The sequence below is a fragment of the Bolinopsis microptera genome, chromosome 5 (genome assembly GCF_026151205.1).
Source record: "Bolinopsis microptera isolate Bmic1 chromosome 5, MBARI_Bmic_1.0, whole genome shotgun sequence".
NCBI classification, from domain to species: domain Eukaryota; kingdom Metazoa; phylum Ctenophora; class Tentaculata; order Lobata; family Bolinopsidae; genus Bolinopsis; species Bolinopsis microptera.
Window position 1 is genome coordinate 17244317 of NC_087076.1, and position 19697 is coordinate 17264013.

General features: G+C 36.6%; 4 protein-coding genes across 4 annotated transcripts in view; 1 reads left to right on the forward strand and 3 right to left on the reverse strand.

Annotated features, from left to right (window-relative positions):
- Positions 1–515: 515 nt before the first annotated feature.
- LOC134815791 (uncharacterized) lies at positions 516–6234 on the reverse strand. The gene is made up of 8 exons (XM_063824380.1): positions 5595–6234; positions 5196–5333; positions 4779–5019; positions 4503–4585; positions 4111–4232; positions 3407–3546; positions 3141–3198; positions 516–1049 (listed from the first exon to the last, which is right to left on the reverse strand). Exons 1-8 carry the CDS (start codon positions 6228–6230, stop codon positions 965–967), a joined length of 1503 nt encoding a protein of 500 aa, XP_063680450.1. The 5' UTR covers positions 6231–6234; the 3' UTR covers positions 516–964.
- Positions 6235–6402: 168 nt separating this feature from the next.
- On the reverse strand, positions 6403–10409 carry LOC134815796 (uncharacterized). The gene is made up of 3 exons (XM_063824386.1): positions 10229–10409; positions 9900–10047; positions 6403–6890 (listed from the first exon to the last, which is right to left on the reverse strand). The coding sequence occupies exons 1-3, from the start codon at positions 10265–10267 to the stop codon at positions 6730–6732; spliced, it is 348 nt and encodes a 115-aa protein (XP_063680456.1). The 5' UTR covers positions 10268–10409; the 3' UTR covers positions 6403–6729.
- An 880-nt stretch (positions 10410–11289) lies between these two features.
- LOC134815793 (protein mono-ADP-ribosyltransferase PARP16-like) lies at positions 11290–12450 on the reverse strand. The gene has a single exon (XM_063824382.1). It carries the CDS (start codon positions 12414–12416, stop codon positions 11508–11510), a length of 909 nt encoding a protein of 302 aa, XP_063680452.1. The 5' UTR covers positions 12417–12450; the 3' UTR covers positions 11290–11507.
- A 6336-nt stretch (positions 12451–18786) lies between these two features.
- The window catches only part of LOC134815789 (limb region 1 protein homolog), a 103680-nt gene continuing 102769 nt past the window's right edge, over positions 18787–19697 (forward strand). Inside the window, exon 1 of the mRNA XM_063824379.1 lies at positions 18787–18812. The gene's annotated coding sequence lies outside the window, so the exon portion shown is untranslated. The remainder of the gene's footprint in view (positions 18813–19697) is intronic.

Consider the following 19697-nt stretch of genomic DNA (forward strand, 5'->3'; position numbering starts at 1 on the left):
GATAATGCAAACCTGGGTATATGAACCTGTTTTATTAAATCCAACTATTAACTAACCTTACAAACACTCATTAGTCATTATTACCGATAGGATTAATATGACGCTGTTGGGGTATTTAGGAGAGAAATTAGGGTAATGTAGTTGAAAGCATTGTAAAATCAAAGAGAATACGTCTCCTCTTGATCAATAAACTTAAAGATCGGTAATAAGTTGTAAGGTGTTCAATCATCTAATGTGTTTGAGACGTCACTCGGTAAAGTTGTCTAAAATCGCGGAGGAGTGAAAATTGGCAAGGTGCCGGATTCTTTGGAACTCTAGTTATTGGATTTACAGGGTAAAAGTTACGAGGGTGGACCGGGAGGCAGTAAACGATTATTTAAATAATTGTAAAAATAGTACACAATTATAACATTATAGAATAAATAAATTACGTTTAATCTCTAAACGATTTCAAATCGGGGGTGAAAAATTCTCCCACTATTACCAATTCTTCGAATTAACGTTTATTAAAATAAGGTCAAACAAAACTCAATTATACATTTCTGTTTCATTTATTTTAACGTGAACATAAGAAGTCTCATTTAAAAGTATTTTTGATTAAACGGTAAAATAGTCCCGTACAAAGATCTCAATCATTCTCTGGATTGATTCAGTCTTTGAGATCTGGGACGGACAAATTATGGCGCTAAGCCTCGTTAAACATATTTTTGGTTTTAAAAGTTTTTATATAGCAGACATTTTTTGGATTTATTAAATCTGTAACCAATCCCATATAATTAAGAGGACACCGGTTTCACGACCGAAATTGGGAAAAAAAAATCATACACTGCTCGTAACAAAACTTTGAACTTTCGTGGTTTTTTTTTTGGAAAATCGAAGAAGGTACAACTATTTACAAAACTGTTTAAGCCTCTGTCAGCCCCCGAGAGATTTCATCTCAAGTGTACTCCCCTTTTTTTGCAGATTAGCTTTTGTACCGCTGCGCTTCCTCCATAAACCTCTTGAAGTCCTCTTCAACGTCACTGAAGTCATCTTCCTCCTCAAATTTGCTGAAAACACCCCACATATAGTTCATTGTGGATATAACCCGATATAATAAACACCCCCGATTTAGCTTGTTTTGGTGAAAAATCCCAGATATAAAATTTTGACGAAAACCCCCAATATAAAATAATTCGCTTATAACTTCCCGGCGGCGCGGCATAGGTTATTTCTTTAATTTATTCGATAGTCTCTCAATACTCAAGGTGTTTCTCTAATTCTTAAGGACGCGCCAGAAACATGTTTGTCTTGAGAATTATCACTACTGAATTATACTCTACTATAACGGAGTTGCTAACACGGATTATGAAAACTAACGAATTTGGCTCAGAAGGCTTTAATCACGTCAGACTGTTCAAGGAAATTGAAATATTGAATAAGACTAAGGCAGGATAGAGCACAAATTGCAACGAATACTGCATGGGAAGGATTGAACTACTATTTTTACTATTGGTAACAATATAGGAAGATATGTCACATCAAAGCTAAATCGGGCTATATTTTCTAGAACATCAACAGAAACTGTACAGTGTACAGCTAGTAGAAAAAAAAGGTGTGATCAAAGGCATTCTTTTTAGTAAACGGAGCGATGATTTTCTGCTGTAGTTTTATCACACGATCGCTTATGAAGGAATGTTGGTTATCAACAATAGGCATTTCCACTATTTGACATACTTCTGGTGAAATATCATACTATAGCATGGCTGCGGAAAAGCTGTTTTCTGCTAAAAGCTCGAAATCGCAATAGAATTGCACTAAAAGCTCGAAATTTAGAAGCCAGCTTTTCGCGGCTGTGTGGCCAGGTATTTAACTACATAATTCACATTCCTAAATCCAAACAAGACTATAAGATTGGAAGCTATTAAGCAAAGTGAACTGCTAACTAATGTATAAAAGGCATGAACGTCATGAGAAGAAGGACAACAAGGAATGCAACATTACAGCGAGTTGAACACAAAGACAAACAATTAAACCAAAATCATCCACTAACCCGGGTTACCTCAGAGAGAAACTATTAGCGGAACTAAAGTACACACAGTGCCGCAGTGCGGTGGGAGACACTTCTACAGTAGACTCGAATAGGATTTAGGCAATTACCGAGTCCCTTCTCGACTGTACAGTAGGTAGACTGTAGGTAAAGTAGGTAGACTGTAGTAGACACATCCTGCTAAACAGATGCCAGATAATACCACACACACACTGCACTAGCTAGTAAGTACACTAGCTCTTTTGAAGGACAGTTTATACGTCATGTTGGTACATGTTCTTTAGTATTATATAGTATATACGGTAAAGAGACCGGTTGCTAGGACTAAAGAAGTAACGACGATTATCGTGTAAGATTCTGCTGGAGAACAAAGAGATATATCAAGTACAGAGCGATGTTGAGAACAATGATGAACAGAGAAGACAGAAGACCAGGTGACGAGTTAACAAAGTAAGACTAGAGATTTTGTAACATTTAGGTTGAAGGTAAGGGTGCATGTTCCCAAAATTGCTCCATGTTTTCTGATCATTGGGGTTCTTGGAGCATCGATTAACAGAACTGTGGTTAAATACGCGGCTTGAGAAGATAAGTTGCACAATTTCTTGAGCCTCGTGTGATCGTTAATAACGAAGAGAAAACATCTAGTGACAAAACTGGGAATCAAGCTATTATTAATCAAAGGCAACATCTAGGTGCGGCAATATATAGCAAAACATGCGGTACCACATCCGTTCGAAAAAGCAAATTATGCGGCAAAGGTGCGGAAAAATAAGCTATTAGCCTAGGTTGATTAATGATCAACAAGCCGACGAAGATCAAACCACGCAAATAAGATATCTGATATTAGACAACCGTTATCAGTAATGTAAATAGTCATTTGTCAGGCTTCAGTCCTAAAATAACCCCCTATTTTTCTGGACCTAGTTTTGTTCAAATATGCCATCCTTCTCTAATTTTAAAATACCACCCACCCCTTGAAAACAACAAGAATACTGTGAACGTTTGGGCTAAACAATTTCAGAACAAAAATTCAGGGATCCGTGAGGTTTCCTGATTTGCAATATTCTGCAAGATCCTCAATTGACAACTATTGAAGAAGTTATTAACTCACAGCATTTGAGTGAGCCACTCTTCGTCATAGTCATCAGTAGCATAATCGTCCCACTCACCTAGAAAACGGAATATTAGAAGAGGATGACAGCACTCCAACTCTAGTAGAATCGATCGTGTAGCGTAAGTAATATCGAACTGTTCTATTATACATGAAGTAGATACAAGGTAATATAATATACGAACTAGAATATAACACATATCATTAAGTATCAGCAGAATTCACCAGCTTAAAAATTGGCAGAATTCCAACTAAAAAACACTAACTAGCGTTGTTGACAGGGCAACAGTCGTCCCTCCCGCTCCAGCTCTTAGTGTTTGAGTTACTGGGAGCCTGCTCCTCCTCTCTTATCTGCCAGCCTCCCTCGTTTAGCAGCAGCACGTTCTCCACCATGCTCCTTGTCTTACTGCGGATCACGTGATGTAAAAGAAACCACGTGTCACTCACGTGATGTAAGACACCACGTGCCATGTAATAGTCTAAAGACACGGGGTGTTATCAGTTAAATAATGTATGAGCTCATTATTTAGATTGTACAGTGCTGCTCTGAGTGTGTGGGAGCAGGATACTGTTATTAGACCTCTTATATCGAATAGTTGAAATGAACAATGAACCTGATGTGATGGAACCTATTAATTTTAACAATAGAACTCGTTACAGCCTTTATTAAGTGTCTTTTGAATGGCCTAATTTGTTAAATTTCGTGCTCGCATGCTCAGATACAGTTCAACAATCTACATCAAAATTCTTTGGCCGGTACAATCATGATTATATATGACTTCATAATCTATCACCATGTCATATGACTGTCGAGTGTGATAAGAAATATATGCAGAACAAGTGAAGACACATCTTATCTCATATCCTGACATTACATGATGACAGAAATGTAGTGAATGTGGGATAAGTAATGAGAGTGAGTATAGTAGTAGAGAGTGGTGAATACTAAATCTTGGCAAATCAGACCTACCCGTCAAGCTCGAACTTGGTACTGGCTTGGAGGTGCTGCATGATACAGTTAAACCTCATCTCGTCTACCAGCGCTTTCAGACTCTTTCCGCACACCAGAAATATCTTCGCGACTGTCTCAAACTGAGATAAAAATGTTAATATTTTCTTCACTAGCGCATAACAAATGATAGTGAACATTGTGCGACGCATGGACAAGATAACACTTCCTAGTTCCTACATAGTTCCTACATAACAGAGAAAGTTATGCGTGTTGTAAATTGTTATGTCCTGATTTACAAACTGCCATGGAAATGAATTGAAGTATAATTGATGAGCGTGTAATATCTCATTATCATCATATTATCTGACAAATTATGTGAAATCTGAGTAGTCGTTATTATTTAAACGTACAGCGAGGATAGTCCGGATTTGAACGAGCAGAAGACAGAGACTTGTCACTTGTTCCGCGAATAGAAACACTCTTAACTCACCCTCTGAAATGAGGAACAACAAGGTTTTAGCGGATTTATTAAGTCGTGTATGATCATAGGAAGCTGTACTATGTAGTAACAAAAAACAATTCAAGAAAAGTCCAAAACGACAATGGAAGGTTTCATCCATTAAAGAAAAGGACAAAAGATATTTGATCCAATTCCGGTGTTTATATATCAAAGTTACCAAAGTTACCTTTGATAGTGTGGAACAGCTCCGCGATCATGAGAGCAATGTTCTTGATCCTCTCCTGCGCAGCGGGGATCCTGTGATCCAGCCTCATACAATTATCAAACTCCCTGCAACACTTGTGAACCACTGTATCGAAGAAGGTGAGGGGCGGGTTACCTGAGTAGGGCTGCACTTTCAGAGTCAGGAAACTTATTATTTTACTCCCGATGATATGGAAGTTAGGATGGTTCTCTTCATCCACTGACTGAAAAAGTTGTGAAGTTGGTTAAATTGTTAGACTTTTTAGATCAGATTAAAAGCATGTTGCACAAACAACGCAGTGGGTGCGCCGTGCGGTGCATCATAGACCCTGGCCGTAACCTTTTACGATTTATATTTTATGATCAATAATAGCAAACATTTTCATTGTTTTCAACTTACAAATTCGAAAACGTCCTCCACTATCTGATGATAAGTGTTGACTGAAGTAGTCCAGTTCTTGATGGTGTCAACAGCGGACTCCATAACCGTTTCCACGTCTTGGGGTGTCCTCTGCAGCTGTACCAACTTCTTCTTTACCTGACGGGATTAAATGTCACCACCTCCTGAGCAGTCTTGTGTGCAATTTTACAAGTATTGGTTTACCCCCTGAAATGGCATTTTAATGCCATTGTAGGGGGTGTATGATAACAACGGTTCATACCGTCAAAAACATGCCATTTATGCAGTTATAGATTTAACTATTTAAGATTAAGATATGGGCTGAAATCATGGAGTTTCGTGAGAAACTTGACATTGTCTATAATAAGTTATAAAAATTGACTAATAACCATAACATACATCATTGATCGCCATTTCATCATCCGCTCTGGATTTCTTCTTGAAGCCCTCAGGCGTATACATGATTATAGACTTTTCAGGTTTCCGGAAACCAGGAACAAACTCGGAAGCAGCCACAGAGAGATTAGTAGAGCTGTGTTGTTGGGGCATCTGCTGGATCGGGGAGTGGGGCATTTGCTGGATTGGGGACTGGTGCTGAGGTGCTACACGCTGAGCAGGAGGGGGCTGAGCAGGCATGCGAGGGTGCATGATGGGCGGGCGCTGAGGCGCAACGGCGCTAGCCATGGTGTTTTGTCCAGGTGAACTGCTGCCACCGTGCACATGAGCAGTAGGAACACGGGGACCAACTGAGAAGCCTCCGCCCAGAGCCTGCAAGAAGTCCATCTGACTGACAGGACGATTCCCTTGATTCAATGCTGCAGCTCTGTTTGTATCAGCGGGATGATAAACGTTCTGCATGAGCATATTGTTATTCGGCTGACCGGGTCCAGGTCGTTGGCCTACTCCCATATTTTTCATGCCATATGTGAGATCACCCATCTGAGCATGGTGCTGGTATGGTTGCTGTGGCATCTGGTGTCCCATATTGGGGGGATACTGCTGTCCAGGTTGGTATCTTCCTTGACCGTGAGACATGACTATATCTATCGGGAAGGAAGGTTAATGAAGAGATATTTTTAAGAACTGGAACATCAAACGCATGTTATTATATTTATGAGGAAGGATATTTTTACTGTCGGTTAAGCTGAAGACCGCAACCGGTGACTTGATTATTAGAATAAGAAAGGATACTAATGAAACTATAAACTGTACTAAACTCCTTATAGTTATAAATTACACAACAAAATCTAATAATAATTTACAGACCGTATAACATAACTTTTCAAGAGGCCACTTGTTCTATCGATTGGTAATGAATTTGATGATTTGAGGTTATATTTAACCAATTAATGATAAAACTCATTCATAACAGTTATGATATATCTAGGTGAAGACTGATGATTTATCATTTTGCGATGTAATTGCATTCGTAGTTAAGTAAGATATGTGACTCGGAACCTTTGACAAACCCCATATTGGGCACGTTTACTAGTCTTTTAAAGTTTGATCATATACAGATTCCAATTGGAAAATTCTAGCAATCATCCTCATATCCGATAAGATGGGATCTCTTGTCGTTGCGAGTTATCAGAGATCTCCAAGCAGGCCTCTTATCCCATTCCCACACTTTTAGTCCACTAATTTTACGATCTAGCTGCCATTCTTTGATCCACCACGACTGTTCTGGGGGTGCCACTGAAAATAATTGGTATCAATATCAATAAAAAGTACTAGGAGAGTTAAACGAGCTGTGGGAGACGTTAGCTAACCAGCTTGGGCTACTTTAATTCTGGATCCAGGATCAATGATCATCTTCGATTGATAGATTTTTCGCAGATCATAATTTAACCGAAGAATAATTTAACCTTACAAAATCAGTATTTGATCTGGCAACTATTATAATCCTGCTACCGAAACTGCTGTAAGACTGGTTTAGGTTTGATTAGTGATTATTCGACCTATGTTATCGAGAAACGTATTGGGTACAACATCAATAACATCTGCAGTATCCTTCAAATTGAAATCGCAGTTGAGGTTGCAGATAACGATGGATTTCGCTTATTGTTCATCGGTTGGGTATTATATTTCGCTTAACATTTTGATAATATAAATTAGAGTCAAGTGTTGAGGTTAGAATTCATTGGTCTTATAAAAAACGGAAACGATCATCGCATCTGTTGAAATGTTTTCTCCATCAAAAAAATTCGTTCGTCAGTCATGATTCACCTTTACCTTGTTTTCTTGGAAGTTAGAAGTAATATGTCACTGTTGATAAGCTGACTTATAATCTAAGCTAACATAATATATCAGTCGTGGTTTGTTTTATTGCAGTAGCAGTAGCAGTGCGCGCGTTTAAAACTACGAGATAAGAAATAACGCGCCGCGCGAAAACTCTCTCCTCGCATATTTGTCAATGCGGCGGACGGACATCACATTATTTAGAAACATCTAATGGGCCCACGCTCGTTCCGACTCGTCGCAGTATCCTACAAAATTTAGTAATTAATGTTGTTGAGACATTGTTTTCTGTTCATCAGACACAATTGTCAGAAAAACTCCAAATTTGAGCTGAACATACATTTTCTGACCATTCAATACGAATTTATTCCAACAAGTAAGTTTGGTTTTCACATCACATGACCATCAACCAACCACATTCCACAAGATTGGCCAAATCGACAGCGTTAATCTAAAACATTTAGCAAATCTTCTTTCGAATTATATCGGCAAATTTGCCCATCATACAAAGATTATGTAAGAGAATGAAAAGGAACAACAGCTTCTTCCAATGAAGCTGCCTTTCTGTAGCAGCTGTGTACAATTTGACTCACACGAGAGTATGGAATATTGTTACATGACAGGTGGAAATGAAATCGAATGTTCTCGGTCGTAAATCTGTAACCACTATTTATTATGTAAATTTTACTTGATAATTAATATTTCACAACTTAATGTGAAAAGGAAAAACTGTTTTGAAACCAGGCAGAACTTTTGATTTCGGGGCGGTCGTCACCAGAATTAAAATGATACCCAAGCGATTATTTCTACACAAAAATAACATTATCCGTGAACTAATACTCCCTAGAGTAAAACCAATAGTACTGTTTGGTATGACAGTGTTTTACAAATAACAGTAAATTTGTAAAACTCTCATTTTATCGCTATCTGTAAAACTCCCTAAAATAACGTGCACATTCGCATGTTGCTATGACAACAACTACAAATGACAAGAACTGGCGTGTTTTGCTTCAATAATTTCTTTTCTCATGTGAAGCTTGCGTATCGAAATCTTAATATGTTAGATGGTTTCAAGAACTCTTAAAGAAAATCGACTCCTCAAAGACAGATGACATATATATCTATCGAAGATGGGGGTACAACAATTTGTAGCGGACTCAGTGTACTACTTGCTGGGGGGAGAAGTGCAGGTGTGCCCCAACATTACCGATCACAGTATATGCTGTATCATTACAGTGGTCTGTGTTATGTTGACATTGATATATGTGGTACACAGAAGTGCAGCTTCCCGACTCAGATCTGTGAATGTAAGCATCTAATAATACTGCATTTTCGTATTCAACAATTGTTCGAGCATATTTATGTTTCGTTTTTTTAAACGACAATTAAACAAGGACGAAAAAAATTCATAAGCAAACTACTGCCATCTTGATCATTAAGTAAAATTATATTTCTTAAGCTTTTTTTTATGACATGATTGATTATAGTACCTATTTTCAGGAAGAAAGAGAGTTGCTGCGTGAAGAGATAACAGACTTACGGAATATGATTAGTCGAGAGATGATTGGACAGCTACAGCAACCATCTATGGCATCTATGGAGACGATAGACAGTATGGAGAGAAAGGACGACTCCGAGTCATCGCTCCCGAGCGACTCACAGCTTCTTCTTGATCATAGTCACTCCTTTGACATCAATGCAGCAAGATTTTTTCACAATGACGAGAATAGAAAAATGGTTGCGCTCTTTCAAAATAATTTTAAAAGCTATGTGCAGCGAAAAACACAGTCCGAGTTAGATGCCAGCTTGCCAGCCATTTTCCCTCCACCGAAAGACAAATTTTGATTTGATATGACCAATGTTTCGAACATACAATTCATATCATTCGATAACCAATAACGAATTTCAATTCGAATATGCTAACGGTAAAACGTTTTCAAAGCTGAGTACAACACACCATGACCAATATCCCAAACTTGACACCTCATCTTATAATTTAAAACCAGATATTTTCGGGGGCACTCATTTTTCTGCATTTCTAAAATTGGATCATTTTCGCAGCATAATTTTCGCGAATGCATTACGCACATGATTCGATGGAGATTCAACGGATTTTTGTGTCCTAAAAACACGAACATAAATTCCACTCGGAAATTAATAGTTTTACAGTAAGTCGACTAAAACAGACATTCGAATAACTACAAACCACATAATGCTATGGAACATAACGCGACGCTGAGTCCTACTCTGAGTGCTAAAATGAGTGCTACACTGAGTGCTACACTGAGTGCTACACTGAGTGCTACACTGAGTGCTACACTGAGTGCTACACTGAGTGCTACACTGAGTGCTACACTGAGTGCTACACTGAGTGCTACACTGAGTGCTACACTGAGTGTTAAACTGAGTGTTAAACTGAGTGTCAAACTACTAACTGAGTGACAAACTGAGTGTTAAACTACTCACACGACAAGTGTCTAGGAAGGTAGATCTGTCTATCGTATGCAGTCCCGTCAGGACACTCCGGGTGGATGATCGGTTCAGGATGTTTGTACTTCTCGTACAGTCCAACCCCTTCCTCGTAAACTTGCTTCTGTCTCCTGGCGTCCTTCACCTGGTGTAAATATGAATTTGAAAGATGAATTATTAAATGTAATGGATGAGGAAAATTTAAAGGCTCAGCCACTCTGACCATCAGTGGCCCTGAGCTAAGATAGTATAGTATCTGTGACTCAGTGATACATAATATGATAATAACACAATAGATAGGTTTTAACATGAAATAAACTACTTACATCTCTATTCTTATCAAAGAGATACCGGATCCTGACCATGTCCCTACGTTGAAGATCAGTGTCTTTCCACTCGTAACTCCATACAGTTTGCAGACACGCACGGTACAATCTACACACACGTTGTGCGTGTGTCAAACCATCGTAGTTAAAAGGCCCAAACACAAAAGGAATTTTCTTTGCCATTCCTGATACATATTTAACATAATAAACATAGAGGCGATTGTTAATGTTGATTGTTCCAAAGTGGATCAATGATTTTATTGTGGGTTTTAATGGTTAAGGGGGCAGGGGGGGGTCTTCATGGAAATTTTCTCAAAATCGACTTTTTAGTTGTTTCTGATAGATGGGAGTGATATCTATCAGATGCTTTTAATCCGATAGAAAAATATTGCTCCTAGCAGAAATTATCGCCGGTAGAAGGTCAGCGCTTGTGTGTAATTGTATTGCGCGAGCGATTTTTGATCGCGTGCCCTGAAAATCGAGTCTAAAAATCTATCTCCTCCTACATTTTTTGAGCAATCACCCTCAAACTTTCATGATATGTTCTAGGGATCATTTAGAAGGCAAAATTTTGAGATAGGCCTTTAAACATTTTTTATTTGATTTTGAAAATCTTGGACCTGGTTTTTTGACGATTTTTCGAGGTCCAAGATTTTAAAAATCGAATAAAAAATGTTTAAAGGCCTATCTCAAAATTTTGCCTGGACAATCCCTTCTAAATGATCCTTAGAACATATCCTGAAAGTTGGGGGGTGATTGCTCAAAAAATGTAGGAGAAGATAGATTTTTAGACTCGATTTTCAGGGCACGCGATCAAAAATCGCTCGCGCAATACAATTACACACAAGCGCTGACCTTTTACCGGCGATAATTTCGGCTAGGAACAATATTTTTCTATTGGATTAAAAGCATCTGATAGATATCACTCCCCTCTATCAGAAACAACTAAAAAGTCGATTTTGAGAAAATTTCCATGAAGACCCCCCCCTGCCCCCTTAAATTTTAAACATATCAATAAAGTTTATAATGTTTAATGATCCAACAAAAGACATATTACTATATGAAGTATTAACAGTAAAAACATCATTTTGAACTTTACCACAGACAATCCATATTACTTCTAAATCTGATGAAGCACAATTGAGCACTGTTACAAAAATATATTTTAAATAATCAAACAAATCAATTATGACTAATTCCATTACATGCAAATTTCTAACAGTGATAAACAAATCAGGTTACATTAGTAACCATGCCATCAATGGACGAATATCATAATTTACATAAACTTTTTTATCCATTTCTTTAGAACACCATTGGAACTTAAACAAATAAATACAATAACTAACCCATATAGCAAAACAAACCCATAACATCTGATAAAAACTAAAAGTCTACTTTCTGCTTTAAGACTTGACGGAATCCTTTGTTTTGAAGAGTAGATAAGAACATGAGTAACTGCGACATGGTCATTGTTTTTCACAACGTAATAGTTATGAGGCAGCGGATTATTATTAAAACTGATGCCAGAAAGTTTTTCTTTACCTTGCTTTACTTGATCACTATTAATAACTTTACACATCAGGACACACGTCATGTTCCGACATATTCGAGAACTTGGCCATGATTTTCCCTGTTTAGCAAAAGATAAAGCAACATCTATGTCACTGCTAAGATACGTTCCTGAACCATAAAGAGCTCTTGTATTGAGATGTCCAACCAAACCATTCTGCAAGATACTGAAGACATTTTCAGTATGCGTCCCATGAAATCCAATCAAATTCCCATGGGTTTCTGTTAAGTCTTCAAATTTTGAAGACATTCTAGGATTTTTCAATTTTACTATAAACTGTGGAGATTGCTTTACATTTGATAACCCACTGAAGTCAAGAAAAAATTTCTTATCAAAAGGTTTCACTTCAAGCTTTTCAGCTAACAAGGTTATCCAGTCAATAAAATTGAGGCTTTCAGCAGAGTTAACCATTGAACGAATGGGAGGGAAACGAATTTGATCATGACAATTTACCAGCTGTTCAACGGATGCCACAAAATTTGGTAAAGGCTTCAACAATGATTCCCCTTTAAATGATTTTAAGGATGCAAACAATATGGATAGAATAAAATCGATGGCATAATCATGGTCTTTATCTTTGGTAGCTTGAGGGTTAGATGAAGATGGTTGCTGCATGGAACACTGGCACCGAGTTTTAAACCATACCTGATAAAATAAAAGTTCTAACAATGTAGTTGCTTATGTTTAAAATACAAACAGGGTATAATGTCCTTATTTTACTCTCTGATAAGAGATGCAAAAATTTAGATAATCATGAATTATTAATTGTTGTAATAGCATTGTTCTAATTCTTCTATACATTTATCACCTAAATACTAAAAAATAATCATTTTCCTTAAAAGTTCCAGCTATTTAAAAATTTGACCTTTTTTTTTTGAAACATGTTGTTGACAGTTGATGGTCAAATATGGATGATCAAACTGAATTGACTAGCATTGATACCAAATTGGCAAAGGCACATATCTAAATCTAGTAAGTTTAAAAGTTTTGATAAATCCAGCTGCAGAAAGGGTTACAAGGAAGTGAATCATAATTTATTTCCATTAGAATCTGTCTTCACTGAGTCTATTCAGAAACAATCAGAAATTTGAATAAAAGAACTATCAAATCATGAGACTCAAAAACACTACACGAATCCACCAGAAGTGAATCATGTTAATCTTGAAATTGACCATTTCTCCTATCCTTGACCTTAATAATGAATCAATAACATCTAAATAACTCTTCAATCTAACTACCAGTATAAATATTATGTTACAGCATCATAATTTTGGGCTACAATTATCAATTAAACATGCTATTCATAATTCGTTCACTTTTAGTCATCATATAACAAGCAAATGGCATTTTTTGATATCAGGGTTTTACACCCCGGAGCCAAATCCAACGCAAATCACAACACCCCAGCAAAGATTTACAATAAGCATGAGAGAGAGAAAGAAAGGAAATATGGAGACCGCTGTGTACATATCGAAAAAGGAACCTGCAATGGCCTTGTATTCTCGACCACCGGAGGTATGGGCCCACAGGCTACCATGTTCCTTAAACGAGTGGCAACACTTCTGGCAGCCAAGACCAGCCAGGACAAAAGCCTCATCTTGGCAAATCTAAGACATCGTTTGCGATTTGAGCTACTTAAAACAGTTTTGATTGCAGTGAGAGGACACAGAGGACGGTATTATGAGAAAGCAATACCTGTTGACGAACTGGACCTAAATCTCGCACACACCACCAGCGATGAAGACAGGGTTGATGATGTTGATGATGAAGATGAGGAAGTTGATGATGAGGTTGATTAGATTAGATTAGATTACGAATAATGACATAAGTTTAGCTCTTACTAGTCCCCTGCTACACGGCATGTAAACAGGGATTGGCTAGTTAGAGGCGGTCCGTGTAGGCCTTACACTGTGCTTTCAGCAATACTCATAAACATCATCACTAGTTTTAAACATTCTTTCTGATTTCCTCATTATCAGAACTGTGAACATTTCACAGCCTTCGTCATTAAAAAACAAACAAATTCTATAACTAACATAATTGTCATAATTTATTTACATATTATAGTAGAAATTAAATTAATAAGTTTTTAAAAAAGTTTAAAATGTTAAAAAACCGTTAATAAAAAAATTAGATAAAAACAAATTCATGAGATATTTATTCCCTTTCTCTTGGCAACACACGGGTTTTTATATAGATATTGAACTTGTTGCTTCTTCTTTTCGATATAATTTACACCCTCTATTTTTGCTAAAACTATATTTGACACTTCCCAAAAGTTGCCTGTGTCTACTAAATTATTAGTCTTTCTAAATTCTTCTAGATTAATTTTAAAATCAATAACAGACACTGAATTTCTAACAAATGATCGTAATTTATTCCAAAAGCTGATAACAAGCTCTGATAAAAAATTATTAGACAAGGTTTTAATATTTCTATCAATATTGTTAGATTTAGTGCTAACAATTTTATCTCCCGATCTACTTAAATTGAAAATGTCTTTTCCATACTCAACCAATCCATTTACAATTTTGTAGGCTTCAATCAAATCTCCTCTAACCCGTCTCTCTGCGAGTGTTGTAATCTGTAAGGCATCCAACCTTTCACTGTAAGGAAGTGTTCCAATATCATCAATAAGGCGTGTGAACCTTCTCTGGACATTTTCCAGTTCAATGATAGTAGCCCAATTCCCATGGCAGGCAGGTGGAGACCACAACTGAGCACAATACTCCAAGTGGGGTCTTATTATAGTTTTATAAACATTTCTCATAACGTTAATTTCTCTTATAATGAGATTCCTTGTAACCCATGCAATCATACTGTTTGCTTTACTGATACAACTTTTAATATGTTTCGACCATTTCAAATCTGAAGAAGTTAAAACTCCAAGATCTTTCTCTGCTTCAATACATTCAAGTGTAACACCACTAAATACATATTCTTGAAGGGGATTTTCATTAAATGGAACATGCATTATTTTGCATTTGCTAGGATTAAACTTTAACAGCCACACATTTTGCCAGTTTTGCAAGCTTTCTAACATATTGAAAGTGCTTTCAGTGTCATTGGCATCCATAATAACTTTAAGATCATCTGCAAACAGTTTAGATATACCATTAATACAATCAGGCAAGTCATTGATAAAAATGACAAACAATAAAGGACCCAAAACAGACCCTTGTGGGACGCCTGATAAAACATCACGAAGGTAGGAATATGCTCCACCAACGAATGTCTTAAAGGATGAGGGGACCTTAGAAAAAGTTTTTTTCTCGTGCAAATCCTTTTATTACATTACGGGTATTTGCCTCACAGAATGGCCAAAAAAAAGGAAGGTCTCTCAAAGTCACAAAACACACTTTATTCCAGTTTTTATCTCATAAGAAGCTAAGTTGACACTCATATTTTTCTTCCCGGGGGTTCATTTAATCTCATAACCATTTTTTCTTTGAGAAAAATTGGCCGGAAAATCTTCCTCCAAAAAAACATGCCTCACAGAATGGCCAAATCTGAATTTCTATAATTTTGTTGATGGAGATACTTTTTAAATTTCTATCACCACACGTTCTTAGAAAGCCTATTAAGGAATGAGGTAATAACCTAAAACTCACGAAAAAACTGAGCTGTGAAAAATTATTTCACAAAAAAGAAAAAATGCCTGACAAAATGGCAAAAAAAAAAGAAAACGAGAAAATTTTATTTTTCTAAAACCTTTGGCTCTTGTTTCAGGCATGCTGCTGGTATTAATATGCCTTGTTAACACCCCCATATAGGTGAAATTTCTTAGAACTGAATAAAAAGGGCATAATTTCCTACACCAAAAATGGCCATTTTGTGTGGCGTTGTTCATATTCCCTGATTTCATGATTTATAACCTTCATTCGGCTGTAAAAACACTCCATCTGGGGTGTTATTGTATGATAAATAGCTTGTGAATACTTTAGACTTATGGTTTCATTGAATAAAAGGAGTTTTAAATTTTGGCCATTTTGTGAGGCATATTTTGGCCATTTTGTGAGGCGTTTAGCCATTTTAACATTTTGTTTCTTCCTAAATTGAACAATGTTCGTTTTGTTTGATGAATACTATTCTTTAAACATCTTCTGTCATACTGGTGCCAGAAGTTCTCACCAAAATGCAAACTTAGTTCAAAAATTTGAAAACAAATTTTGTGAGGCATATTTTGGCCATTTTGTGAGGCGTGTAGCCATTTTAGCATTTTTTTCTTCCTATATTGAACAATGTTCGTTTTGTTTGATGAATACTATTCTTTGAACATCTTCTGTCATACTGGTGCCAGAAGTTCTCACCAAAATGTAAACTTAGTTCAAAAATTTGAAAACAAATTTTTCAGTGCTCAAAATTTCTACATAAACAGTCATATTTATGCCAGAAAATGTGGTCCTAGTTAATGATTTCACCACAGGAAGTGTTGCCAGAAGACTTTTGTTTCATATGGTATCCACAAAACCTACCAGTATTTTATAAAAAATTAGTTACAAAAACATTTACAAATTTGGCCATTCTGTGAGGCTAGCCATTCTGTGAGGCATTTACCCGTAATCGTATAAACCACTTTAGTGAAATCCGCAAAGTTGTATTTCATTCGCGCGCCGAGATATCCAGCCAAAACAATTTGAACCTGTGACGTCAATTATGTGAGTTGCTCTGATCCGCGCATATAGAAATACAGGTAAAATGAGCATGCGGGCCGACTAAATTACTAATTAAGAATAAATTAACAATTTATGATACTAACGAGCCTTTAACCAATGGAGAGGAGACTTTTTATGACCGGTTGAAAAAAGAATTATCACCCTACGATAACCATGAGCCGAGATACACCTGGAATAAGATTGAAGTCACACAGAAAGGCATGTAAATTATGTATATTTATAGCTCCCAACGTAACACCTAGCAACTCCCTGTTTCGTACCACAGTTGATATATCAACATGTCATATCAACACAACACGGTCCTAATAAAAATGGATCGGGTAGGTATGAAATGCATGTCTTCATTCCAGTTGGACAAGCACCAAGCACCAAGCTTTTAAGTTCTAACTCACTATGTGACACTACTTATAACGTAAGCAAGATTTGCAACTATTACACCAAGCAATATTATACCAAGCATAGCAGACGAACACATCCACATTCGTTACGCTTTACACTCAAGTCACAGCAAACTAAAACGGTAAATTATAAATGAGTGTACAACTAAAGGCCGGTCGCACTCAGATAGGACTAGAGGCGCCAAGGGCCAGCTAGTAAAATGTCTTCTACTACATCATACATTCTTTTTAATTGTGTCCATATCGGGTTTCAAACAAGTCAAAACAAAATAGCAGTTTGTGGTTTAGTTAGCGGATGCTACTTATCTTTGCTATTTATAAATAGAAATACCTACTACAACTACAAGAAAGCCTTTCTGAGTTACATTTAACTATTATTATTAAAGAGAATTATTCGTAACTTAGACTAATTCAGTGCAACCAAAGATACCGCTCTCGCAAACGCCAAAGGTAACACGACGTAATTAAAACAGAACAGAACAAAATGTTGACACGAGCAAAGGGTGCGCGCGCACGTTGGTCTTAACACATAAGTGACGTCACAGCCCAAAATTGCTATCAGCCAATAGGAGCGCTGAGTGATATTGCACGAATTATCGATTTCACAGTACGGCGTATTTTTTGATTCTACACACTTTCACAGGACTTAAACGCGAATATTTGGAAGTAAATTCTAAGGTCCCCTCATCCTTTAAATCTTCTTCCAGATAAAAAGTCTTTCACAATATCTAAAGTGTTACCACTTATACCCAAATTTCTCATTTTTGTAAGTAGTCTATGATGTGGAACACTATCAAATGCTTTACAAAAATCTAAGTAAAACACATCTACGGGTGCACCATCCTCTAACAGTTCGATGATACATTCTACACTCTCTAATAGATTAGATAAACAAGATTTACCTTCTACAAATCCATGCTGGTTTGGATTTATCTTCTTACTAACAAAACTCATAATATGCCTCCTTACTAATTTTTCATATAATTTACATAAAATGCATGTAAGTGACACTGGCCTGTAATTTAGGGCATCTTTCCGACTACCCTTTTTATAAAGAGATGTAACATTTGCTGTCTTCCACTGTTCTGGAATTTTTCCACTCGAAGCACATGTTTGAAATAATTTAGTCACAGCAGAAACAAAACTTGAATTATGTTCAAGTTCTTTTAATAATTTAGGATGAATGCCATCTGGCCCTTTACTTTTACTAATATTAATTCTTTTCAGTTCTCTGCCAACATCATCCATTGTTATCTCAATATTTTCAATGTTTAACTCATCCGCAATAAAATAACATTCTCTGTTCAAAGGTCCATCTGGTTCTTTGACAAAAACTGAAGCAAAAGCATCAGCCAATACTTCGGCAGTTTCAAAATTACTTTTGGTCAAAGATCCGTCCGGTTTTTCCAGGGATGATACACAACTTTTTAACACTCTTTTCCCTCTTAAATATGCATAAAATGGCTTCGTATTATATTTCATACACTGTGTAATTTTTCTTTCATAATTAACTTTACATTTAAATGACTTACTATCAAACTGTCCTTGTTGGTTCAGTGCAACATTAAGATTTTCAGAAGAAGGATTATTATCAAAAATATACCAACATTTATCTGTATTTTTCCTGCATCTTTTTAAGGATGAGTTTGCCCAAGGCTCACATTTAAAGTTCTTTTCCGTCGGAACTATATCAGATACTAAGTTAAGCTTTGAGTGTAACTCACTCCACATATCTTCAGAAGTTAAAGGAAGAGGTTTCAGAAGAGTGAGCTAAAAAGAAGACAAGATTCTATTCTAATTTATTGATTATTATATTTATTGAAATAAACCTATAATATCCATTAATCCAGGAGTGATGACAGGATATATAACAAGCAAAAACGTCACGATGAGTTTGTAGAACTAATTACAACACTACAAATCTATTACATTTATTGAGGACCCCTAGTGGGACATTACACCTAAATAGAATGTAAACTACAATTGCAGAAAACTCAATAAGTAGAGCTGTTTGTGTAATGTGTAGGATCCAACCAGTAAACCCACCTGATGGGAATTCCCACCAGGCCACACCAGTTGTAGTTGAGAAATTTACTACCACTATCATGCCAAAGGTAGCACACTCAAGAATCCTATGATGGAGTCAATCTAGTGTATATCTAGTGCACATTCAAGGCACATTCAAGGACATTCAAGACACAAAGCAAGAAAAAGGAAGGAGAGATACTGCGATGTAGTAAAACATGTGAGAACAAGGATAAGATGTGCATATTTTGCAATGTTGAGAACAACTCTTATTGCTCTACGAGGGTATCGAGGAAATAAGGTGGACACCAAACATGAGATTCATCTATCAGAAGTCTCATACAACCTCATCCCGGCCCCTATAATGTGGTAGATCATGTGTTTTGTAAACATTTAAAAAATTATTGGTAGCAATGTATTGTGCTCTGCCAATTGCAACACTTAAAATTTGATTGTGCTCTGCTAATTGCATCACTTGATTTAATTGAATTTATATATACTGTTTGACACATTTTTCATTTCAAGACACATAATAGCATGGACACTTTCGTTTACTTGGAGTACATAATAGACGAACGCAAAGGTCCTGAAAACCGAGGTTGTGACCATGAAGGAAGTTTGTAATGTTTGTGTTTGGTGTTGTCAATGCGTTTATCATTGCGATGGAAAAAGGGGATTTATACTTACATTAATGAACAAGTGTTAAATGTTGTATGGGCATTTTGTGATTAATAAGCATTAAAACACAAGCCATCATGTGCCAATTAGCAGTATGAGTAAGGTGCAGCTCATTAGGA

Excerpts from the sequence above, each read along its gene's own strand:
- LOC134815793 (XM_063824382.1), bottom strand. The coding sequence starts at position 12,416 with ATGCAGCAACCATCTTCATCTAACCCTCAAGCTACCAAAGATAAAGAC.
- LOC134815791 (XM_063824380.1), bottom strand. The coding sequence starts at position 6,230 with ATGTCTCACGGTCAAGGAAGATACCAACCTGGACAGCAGTATCCCCCC. Across the intron at positions 3,199-3,406 it reads TTGCCCTGTCAACAACGCTA|GTGAGTGGGACGATTATGCT; the intron begins GTTAGTGTTTTT and ends TCCGTTTTCTAG. Across the intron at positions 1,050-3,140 it reads GAGTGGCTCACTCAAATGCT|CAAATTTGAGGAGGAAGATG; the intron begins GTGAGTTAATAA and ends GGGTGTTTTCAG.
- LOC134815796 (XM_063824386.1), bottom strand. The coding sequence starts at position 10,267 with ATGGTCAGGATCCGGTATCTCTTTGATAAGAATAGAGAT. Across the intron at positions 10,048-10,228 it reads TCTTTGATAAGAATAGAGAT|GTGAAGGACGCCAGGAGACA; the intron begins GTAAGTAGTTTA and ends TATTTACACCAG. Across the intron at positions 6,891-9,899 it reads CCTTCCTAGACACTTGTCGT|TGGCACCCCCAGAACAGTCG; the intron begins GTGAGTAGTTTA and ends AATTATTTTCAG.